At 37.7% G+C, this 10366-nt stretch overlaps 1 protein-coding gene across 1 annotated transcript; it reads left to right on the forward strand.

Moving 5' to 3' along the window:
* The first annotated feature begins 2732 nt into the window (after positions 1 to 2732).
* Positions 2733 to 3565, forward strand: LOC113075250 (placenta-specific gene 8 protein-like). Its single transcript, XM_026247914.1, has 3 exons — positions 2733 to 2855; positions 2960 to 3147; positions 3262 to 3565. The coding sequence occupies exons 1-3, from the start codon at positions 2774 to 2776 to the stop codon at positions 3520 to 3522; spliced, it is 531 nt and encodes a 176-aa protein (XP_026103699.1). The 5' UTR covers positions 2733 to 2773; the 3' UTR covers positions 3523 to 3565.
* Positions 3566 to 10366: the final 6801 nt, after the last annotated feature.

The following is a 10366-nucleotide window of genomic DNA, read 5'->3' on the forward strand; positions in this document are numbered from 1 at the left end:
GAGGAACCGGTTTAGGCATTATTGGCAACAACATCAGAGTGAAGGTACATAAGTGGTTTTGACCTGAAAGTAAAAGCAAAGTATTCTATAGTCTTTGGTCAATAAATTGGTAAGCTAATGGAATAATGTTGCTAACAAAGATTTTTGGATTGAATTTGACATTTTTATTTTTACAGTAGGTAAGATATAGAAGAGACTATGTTTGCTAAGGATGAATTAAGTTTTTTTTTTTTTTTTTTACTATCACATAAGTATGCAGATAGTTTGTATTTACAAAATAAAATACAAATAATACAAATAAATACAAATAAAATGCAAATAATCCACCTTGACCAAACTCAGTAAACACATTATTAATAAAGCATATCATCTACAGACAAGCAGATGAGTCCAGAATAAGAACGCAACGCTTTTAATTAATTACATGTTAAGTGTTTTCCTCTCAGTAAAACATTTAATTTGTCTTAGTGCATTACAACAGTGTTTTTCAAAATACCAAAATACCAAAATAACTCAATAAACATTAATAAATCATACAATGTACAGACAATGTTGATTTATTTATAATGTTTATATAGTTTGGTATTTTTAATAACACAGTTTTAATGTTAAGCAGTTTCCTTATGAGAGAAAAAATGCTTATTGTATAATTAAATGTGTTGCATTCTTAATCTGTAATAATCTGCTTGTCTGAACATATGCTTTATTAATAATGGAGTTTGTTCTTTTAAAAGCACTGCTTAATGCATTAAGCCAAGAATGTCAATTTTTACATCACATATCACACTGGAAAGGCATTTATTTTCGATATAAATTAAGGAAATAATGGGAAAATGTAAAAATAAAGTCCCTCATTGATTAAATGGTTAAGATTGGGGTAGCTGAATAGCTTTATTGACTCAATAAGGTGGTACATTTTAATAAAAATGTTATGCATATAATTTACACTCATTACATTATTATTGCATATTAATTTCTGATGTAGGCTACTACAATACTGAGGTGCAAATATCTGCCACTAAGTAGTAGCTACATAATGTCTCAGGTTACAAATGTAACCATTGTTCCCTGAGTAGGGAACGAGACACTGTGTCCTCTAGGGGTCGCTATGGGGAACACCTCATCGTGACCCGTGTCTGAAGCATATATTGGAAAAAAACACCAACTGACGTCACTACCGGCGTGACTATAAATAGGCACAATTAGAACACGTCATTCACTTCATCGTCTGAAGCTTGTGTCTAAAGCATTGCAGAAACCTAGAGGATGCAGTTTCTCATTCCCTACTCAGGTAATCATGGTTACATTTGTAACCTGAGACATTTCCTTTCAAGGGAACTTCGAACTGCATCCTCTAGGGGTCGCTATGGGGAACAGTATACCCATGCTGCTATGCTGAGGGGAGTGCAGGCCAGAATTATGGTGAACACTAAGTACCAACTCTACCATTTCCATGGGAATTGCCCCTGGGACATTTAGACGGCTGTCTGTGACAGTACCCCTTACAGCCATAGGCTTAAGCTACATACCGACTTGATTGTTAGGGCTTCATCCCGGGGTAGCAAGAAAGATTAATTTAAAGGGATACGGATAAGAACCTAGCTTTTTATACTAAGTCTTGCCTGTCACACAGGGGCTACCGCTTGCTTTTGCATGGAGTGGAGCCCAAGATGAACGGGGCTTTACCAACTCAAGAAAGGGCTCAAAGCAACCGCTCAAAGCCCTAACCACTATAGGATTTTAGAAAGAACGCAAAATACTACCATGCAAACTTACCACAGTGTGGATTTTAGAAAGTGTGCAAAGACGTGCACACTTACCATAACATGGATTTAAATACGGTTCTAATGAGGGGGCTCTCGTGGTACTCTGATAGAGCAGCTCATAGATGGAATGGTGCATCCCAAAACAATATGTTTGAGAGTCATCAACTCGATCTGCTGGAAATAGTGCTGGAGCACTCTGGGTAAAGAACAGAAGACACAATCTACATGAGAGGAAAACTCCAAACTCAGAAAGAGAGTGGCACACTCATAGGCAATGCTTCTAAGTAAACAGGAGTGCTGCTAAACTACCATGAGAACCACCCAAATAGCCCCTCATGTTTGAGAGAAGCGATGCTTGAATTGTATAAATAAATACACCCTGACTGAGTGGAGCCCAAGGAACCAAGATCTAACCATCTCAAGAAAGGAACAAAGCTGAGCGCATAACCCTTACCATACAGGATTTCAGAGTGCGCAGAGTCTTGTGTGCATACTTACCACTTATATGGATTTTAGAAAGTGCGCAAAGTGTTCAGCGTGCATACTCACCACCATGTGGTTTTCAGACAGTACACAGAGCTTAACATATGTACTTAAAGATTCCTAAGCATCGCAGAGGTGCCGGACCACACAGGAGAGGCAAGCTCAAATTTATCACACACGCCCCACTCATCACACACCCCCATCGCACAGTGTTTTTAAATAACCAAACTCAGTAAACATTAGGACTTCCCACTATTAGTCGAATAACCGTTAGTCGGCCAGTAGAGGCTTAGTCGACCAAAATTAAATTAGTCACTTAGTCACAAAAAAATAAAATAAAAAACAATTTCTCAGGCAAAGTCTTGACAGTCCTTAATGAAAAAAAAAAACATTACAGTGTAAATTTTCAGTATACGTATTTACATTCAAATTAAGAGGGTAGTTTAAAATAAAATAGATCTCTAAAATGAATGAAAAACTTTCCTTTCTTTGTCATCCTTCCATATTAGTAAAGCCAGACCACAATGACAACTGTAGTTGTGCAGATGCCTACGAAGAGTGGCTGGAATTCAGGAATATGTGACTGTTACCAGGACTTGAATTCTTGTAAGTAAGCTTTAAGGTCTTATAATAAATATTACAGGACCATTTTTACAGTTCAATAAAAATTGTGCAAATAATATCACATTATGTGCATTTTTGGTCCTCAGGCTGCTATGCGTACTGGTGCTTTCCTTGCTTTACCTGCACCACCACTGGGGATTTTGGGGAGAGCACCTGTCTGCCTCTGCTGGACATACTCGGGCCAGGCATCATGGTAGCAGTCGGGGTTCCAGTATGTGTGCCACCTGTGTCTCTGGGGATGAGGGTTGCAGTTCGCCACAAATATGATATTGAGGTGAGTTTTTCCTTTCAATTCAATTACAGAAAATTGATTACTTTCCCTCTACAAATGAAAAAGGAAATCAAAGAGGGCTTCAAAGCAATCATTTGTTTGTTTGTGTTGCAACAGGGCAGTATCTGTGAGGACATCATGGTGACTTGCTGTTGCATCTGGTGTTCCTGGTGTCAGATGAGTAGAGAAATTAAAGCACGCAAACAAACGGTCTCTGTACAGACAACACATCCCATGATTCAACCCATTCCAATGGCAACCACCACACAAGTTATCTCTACACAGCAGTCAGCTGGAGTGATCAATGTGGCACCGGTAGCATTTGATCCTGCAGTCCAGATGGCACCAATTACATCTGTCACAACAGTTGTTAAATAGATGGACTGCTACTTGTATCAATAATGATGGCATACATAAATACATAGACACAATATGTAGAGACTATAGTAACCGATGCATAGTGTAATATCTAACCTGATGAAATGATATTCTGTGAATGGCATGGATGCATATAGAAAGTGCCTGTGTCTTTATATTTAGTCTCTGATGATTCTCGATTAAATATTTTTAAGTGACATTGTCTAACTTGATTACTTGTCTAACTAGTAGCAGAAGTGAGTACAACTCCTTTCTGAAAAAAAAAAAATAATAACTAAAATACTGTTTACAGGAATAAACAGATGTGATGTGCTTCAAAAATGAAATTTTGCAATTCAACATTTGTTAAAGCACAGCTATTTCTGAATATCATGCTGGACAGAAAAAATAAGGGCTGAGAAATGTTTCATAAGAAAACAAAAGAGGAATTATGGTAAATAGGGAAGCTAATCTCTCATCCTTCAGAGACTGTGTGAAGGCTTTTTCTTTTACATAGAATTTTTTTTGAGGGACTGAAACTAGAAGACTTAACTCAGGTATGGGACCTAGCAAACTTTTTATACATTGATATTTAGCTTGCATAGTTTTAATTTATGAACAATGTATATAAAATAAATATGCATAAGAGAACTCAGTCTTTATACTTTAGTCCATTTTAAATACTGTTTATTGTATTTTATTTAAGGCATTTAAAGAGATTTTCATGCTGATTATTTTTGTTATTTTGAGAGAGGAAAAAAAGAGAGAAATGTGTGGATACATTTCCCTCATTTTCCTTTGGACATCCCTCCTTCTGTCTTTACCCTGTGGTTATAATGGCAGTAAGATCCTGGTTTTCCCTGTTGATGGCAGTCACTGGGTGAAAACGGAGGTACTGATTTAAATACACAGGCACACTGGTTATTATATAAATTTTGCATTATTTCAGCAAAGTCCACTATTTCTGGTGTTGAAGCCTGTTTTCACCTCAAAGAAGAACAAGAACTAGACTTGTTTGAGAACACAGTACAAATGATTTTTGAGGCCCGCAGGAAGGGCTCAGTGATGGGCGTGCTGACCCAGATATCATAATTTATTGACATCATAAAGGTGGCTCACACTGCAAACTGTGCCATGGTCACCACCATGCTGGAGAACAGAGATGTGATGACACAAATAAAGACTGCAAACTATGACTTGATGCTCACTGACCCTGCCATGCCAGGTGGGGTGATCCTGGCACATTACCTCCAACTTCCAATGATCAATAACGTCCGATTGATGAGTTTCGGAGAAGGCCACTTCTCCATCGCACCTTCTCCCATATCCATGGCCTGTTCCCAGCTCAGGTCTGACGGACCAGATGGGTTTATACCCGTAATCTTCTACATTATGGGTTAAAACGTGTTAATTAACAATGTTATGCCTAACAAATGCTCAAAATAAAGCTCTTGTCAGAGTCCAACACAGCAGGTTCCATTTTAACACGCATTTATACGCCAGATCACCAGCAGATGGCGCAATGGATATGTTCAAATATTGCTTGGAATCATTCTTCAATCCAAAATCAGATTATAGCCTATTTCCTTTTACATCACCCTGATGCTTTTTATAAACCATACATCATAATGCCATGGTTTCATTAAAGCAAAAATGATCTAAAAGTTAGATGATCACAAACCTGCCCAAAATGCTGCGCGGCACAGCACAGCACTTTCTCTTCACCAGCCAGAAGAGGACATCCTTTTCTCCAGATATGAGACAGGAGATGGCTGGAAGCACATGCAGGGACAGAATGATAAAAAGAAGACAGGCAAGGATGAGAGAGGTCTAACTGATTGAGGGGACATTAGCCAGGGCTGTATTCGCTAATGTATGCTTCTAATGACTCGTTATCTCATTATCAATCTTATTCTCGCTCATCTTTTCTTTTCCTCACTCTCTCCCCTTCCTCTATCTCTCTATCTCCTCCCAATCGACCAGCAATGATGGGAATAGCAATTAGGACGCTAGGCTGCCAAATGGCTATTTTAATTAGCCTTTCTTAGCAAAAGAGAGAGAGAGAGAGGTGGGACAAGAGATCGAGTGAAAGAGAGAGAAAGAGACTAATGTTCTTCATAAGTGCTACAGATTAGAAGGTCATTAGGCTTTTGCTTGAATTAATGATTAGGAATTCCTGCAGGTCATAGAAACTTATTACACAAGCCTACTTAACATTAATAGAACCATCCTATTTGTGTTAAACACAAAGAAATTAAAACTAAAAACCAATTACAAAGAGATGACATTGTCTTTTTCGCCCTCCCCCTGGTCACCCATAATGGAGAAGCGGTGTAAAACTCTCTGGACATACTTTAGTCGCACGAGGACAAAATGATCGCGGTTCGGTCGCTCATATAGTTTCATTTTACTCCATGGTCATGGTTTTTCCCCTCAGCTTTCAATATCTTCTGCTTTTTTTCCACTATGTGTCCCGTCATCCTCAGTAAACCGCGTTGTTACTCCACAGCTTCCCGCTCATTGTGGTACGTAATTTTCTTCAAACGCACAATTCCACATTCTTGTGTGTTATTTGTTCATTTGTGGCTTGTTTGGGACACGGGCTGGTCTGGCAAAAATCTCTTCAGAGGCACTTTCCATCCCTAAAGAGATAGACTACTCATTCCAACCCTCTCTTAGACTTATCCCCCTGACGCATAAAAACGGCAAAAACAAGCACACGCAAGGCCTCGTGCATAACGCAAGCACAGAACAAAAACATGTAGCCTACATCACATAGCAAAAATAATATACTAACAGTATACAGTATAAAATCATGTTTAAAAATTGTCTCCTGAAGCCATACCCGAGATTTAAGTCACTGATAATCTTCCCCTCCAGTGAGCTGTTAACGATGCAATGAATCAATGAGTCAGTGAGTTGAACTTGAACCGAATGAATTCGATTCATTAACAGATCATTCAGTCAGTGTTTGTGAAAGGAATCTGAAATGATTAAATGAAAAGATCAGACGACTTAAAGGACAAATGGTTCTAAACACTACCAGTACAAAGTCATGGGATTGCACACTTACAATACTTTTATTACTATACTCAAGAACTAAAAACTCTAACAATATATGGATCATTAATTCAGCATATCTGTCACTAGCCTGCTTAGTTTAAAAGAAGAGAGAAGTATCCTCAACTGAACAGAGCAGGCCACAAATACCCTCTTAAAAATAAAGGTTCTTTATTGGGAACCTTTCCATTGCACAAAAGTTTCTTTATCGTAGTCCTTCAGTGTATGAGCGTTTGCTTACAATTTGTACGTTAAAAGAAGAATATCAAGTGTCTGTTGAGAGTGTGTTGACAGTCTGAGTAGTTGGGTGTTGATATATGAGCTGCAAAAAAATCAATAAAGTGGCACTGAATAAATTTTTTGACAGTTACAGATTAAAAAAAAAAGACAAAAGGGTGGGAATAAAAAACCCTACACTCTGACACAAAGAACCATTTCATCATGCAAGGGTTCTTCAGCATAATATGGTTATAAACAGAACTAGTAAACAAACTCTAAAAAGCATATTTTTAGAATAATTTATTCATTTATGAATTAAAAAAAGATATCTAATGAACTCTTAAGATGGAAATCATTTATATTTGTAAATAATTACATAAATTGTGGTTTGTTTTTCACGCAAAGGTATATGAATTAAAAAGACTTACATATAGCATGTTGATACAAATGGGATACTTTTATGATATTTTTGGTACTTTTTGTATCCTTCTTGAATGCTCCAGTCCTGAATTGTATTTGCATGAAAAAAAAAGAGATTTCCTTCCATCCACGCATTTAGGCCTTCACAATTAATATATGTACTGTATACAACCTTAACAATAACCATAACGTGCAAACCCTCATATTTTAACATAAACATCACAACAATTCCTGTGGCTGTACATTGTGCTTGTATTTGTATAGTGTCCCTCACTTTTCTTTCTTTCGCTCTGTCTCTTCCCTTCTCTTCTTTATCATGACATGCCCTGAGGTTATGATTGTTATGATTTATATCGGACTGTTTTGAGATCTCTCTCTTTCTCTGCCCTCTGTCTTCATCTCTCTTTAGCTTTCTCATTCCTCCTCTCTCCTTTCTAATCAGTTCTCCTTGCATCCCCCCAGGTCGATTTGGGGAGTAATAATGAAAGAGATTTAACCCTTTAATGTTCAACCGCTTTGACCCCGAACACCTTCCCTCCATCGTGCTTCTCACATACACACCCTTATCACACATATAAATAAATACACACACATTTGACTGTGGCTCACAGCACTGATGACAGAAAATTTAGAAAATTGTTGGCTTCACGAATCTACGCTTGTGTGTTTTTCTCCCACACATGTCCCCAGCATACAGTCTTGATTTTCACCTGTTTTTCATCCTTTGCTGTCTGTTTTTTTTTTCATCCGTCTGCGATTCCGTCTACCGGCCCATCTGTCTGTCAGATTCTCGTTCTGTGCATTTAAACCCCTGATGACGTCATTCATAAACAGGATATCTTCCCACCTAATTATGCGCTGTTAATTACAAATTTGGACTAATGTGCTTAATTAGACGAACAGCATTTGCTCTCAGATCCAGGACATCTTTTTTTGATTTGGAAAATTATCTCTTTAACAAACAATATGACTTAATTGCAGACATTTGCATAAACAAATGAGCTAATTAATTACAACCAAGCACTTCCTGATGAGTCGAAGGACAATGAGACTCCAAATGTTTTCCTCGGGGATACGGACGGAAGAAGGGAGAGAGGGAGGGAGCGAGAGAGAGAGAGTTTAAATGAAAGTTTATGAGCTTGTGAGCATGCTAATATGACTCTCTGAGCATGAGGAATTATGTATGTGTGAGAATTTGCTATAAATGTCCAGATAAATAAGTTTAAGTAGCTTACTTATCGGCTGTGGTGGTTCGGCTCTGGCAATATATCTCCGGATGGTATCGGTGTAACACTTAAAATCCCTTATTCCCTCTCTACATTCATCTCTCTCGTTTTCCCCTATTTCTTTTTCTGGAGGGTTTGTAGATAGAAGGGCCTCTCCCCTCCTTTTCTGTGTTGGAATTTAATATGCAACTTTTTATTGGAAAACAATCGTGCGTGCCTGCGTGAATCCTGACCGCAATATATCTGTTAGTGGAACTAATCCGATCAGGCCAGAGAGGGCTATTTATCACTGCAAATCCAGGGCATTTCAGCCCACATTTTATTATTTTAATATATTTCTCAGCTATTAAATCACCAAAATGATGAATTAGAACTGTCTGCCACGCTTTCAGCTGCATGACAGAAAATGATGCACTACCCAATTTGAGTGGTCATTTGGACTTTTTAAAGACAAAAAATGATACAGGAAAAAGTCCAATATTTTTGTGTTGTTACGTCTCTGCCGCCCCATCCCTCCGTCTCCCCCCTCTCGCTGGCTGTTTTTAATAAAACACTCTAAGTGAGCTTTATTGCTGTGTTAGAGAGGGCAGGATCACAACTATCTTTAATATACAGCCAATTACCAAACACACACAAACATACGCACTCACACACATACTCATGTGCACACAAAGACAGGTAAAACGACACACAACTTTGTCTCTTAATCACAGCGGGCAAACATTAACAAATATTCAATCTGTATACACCCACACTTCAAACGGTTGAAGATGAAAATTTATGGTAGCTTGCCAGTTACCTGGGAGAGGTGAAAATATGAATGGAAACACATATTTTAACTTTCTTTAGATCTCATACAAGAACATTTACACTTATTCAGCTCTTCATTTACAATTTATCTTCCTTTCCTTTCCTTTCCTTTTTTTTTCTTTTTTTTGTTGTTTTTCTCTCAAATAATGGGTTTATGCTAAATATACCAACATGCACCTCATATGTCTGGACAAAAAATAAAAAAGTAATCTTAAAATATTGCAGTGTATATTAAAGTCGTTTTATATAATCTTAAAGTATTTAAGTGTATTTTTACTGATATTGATTTATCATATACTAAGAATTCTCTGCTGCCCACCAAGCCTGCATTTATTTGATCCAAAATACAGCAAAAGCAGTAATGATGTGACATGTTTTTACTATTTAAAACTGCTTTCTATTGGAATTTTAGGCCTACTAGGCCTACTAAATGTTGTTATCCAAAAGACACTTAAAGGTGCCATAGAATGCATTGATACAATATTTTAAGTATGTATGTATGAGTATGTGTATGTGTATGAGTATTAAGTATGTGAGTATGTGAGTATATGTGAAGTTTGATCTCAAAATACCCCACAGATCATTTTTTTATAGCTTGTTGAAATTGCCACTTTTAGGGTATGAGGCAAAATACGCAGTTTTTGTTTTCGTCTCCTTTAAATAAAAAAGGGCTGATGCTCCCTCCTCCCTGATGATGACCATGTTACTGACCTCACATTGCTTTCAAATGCACTTATTAACTACCACATTCCTATTTACAATCATTCTGGTAGCACGTGAAAGCAGCATTAGTGAAAACAGGCAGAAACAATGGTAGCTTTAGCAACATTAGCCTTACAGAGAGCCAAGAAACTCTTTTGGAAAACAAAATATGACACACGAGTCTGGATGTTTGCGATAGAAGCGTTGGCATTGATCCCTCCTTCAGAAGTAGTCTTTGCACAGCTATGGCGCTGAACTGACCCTCGTTTGTGAGGCAGACGGCCATAAAATTTGGGCAGAAATATATAGGACTTTTCTGTTTTTTTCCAGGACATTTCCTTGGAAAATGAAATGAAACCACCATGTCCTCAGCGGTCTGTGGAGACTCCTATGTTCGTTTGTGTATACCAACACATGACACTTTTAAT

Source organism: Carassius auratus, unplaced genomic scaffold (assembly GCF_003368295.1).
Source record: "Carassius auratus strain Wakin unplaced genomic scaffold, ASM336829v1 scaf_tig00016530, whole genome shotgun sequence".
NCBI lineage: Eukaryota > Metazoa > Chordata > Actinopteri > Cypriniformes > Cyprinidae > Carassius > Carassius auratus.

Excerpts from the sequence above, each read along its gene's own strand:
- LOC113075250 (XM_026247914.1), top strand. The coding sequence starts at position 2,774 with ATGACAACTGTAGTTGTGCAGATGCCTACGAAGAGTGGCTGGAATTCA. Across the intron at positions 2,856-2,959 it reads TTACCAGGACTTGAATTCTT|GCTGCTATGCGTACTGGTGC; the intron begins GTAAGTAAGCTT and ends TTTGGTCCTCAG. Across the intron at positions 3,148-3,261 it reads GCCACAAATATGATATTGAG|GGCAGTATCTGTGAGGACAT; the intron begins GTGAGTTTTTCC and ends GTGTTGCAACAG.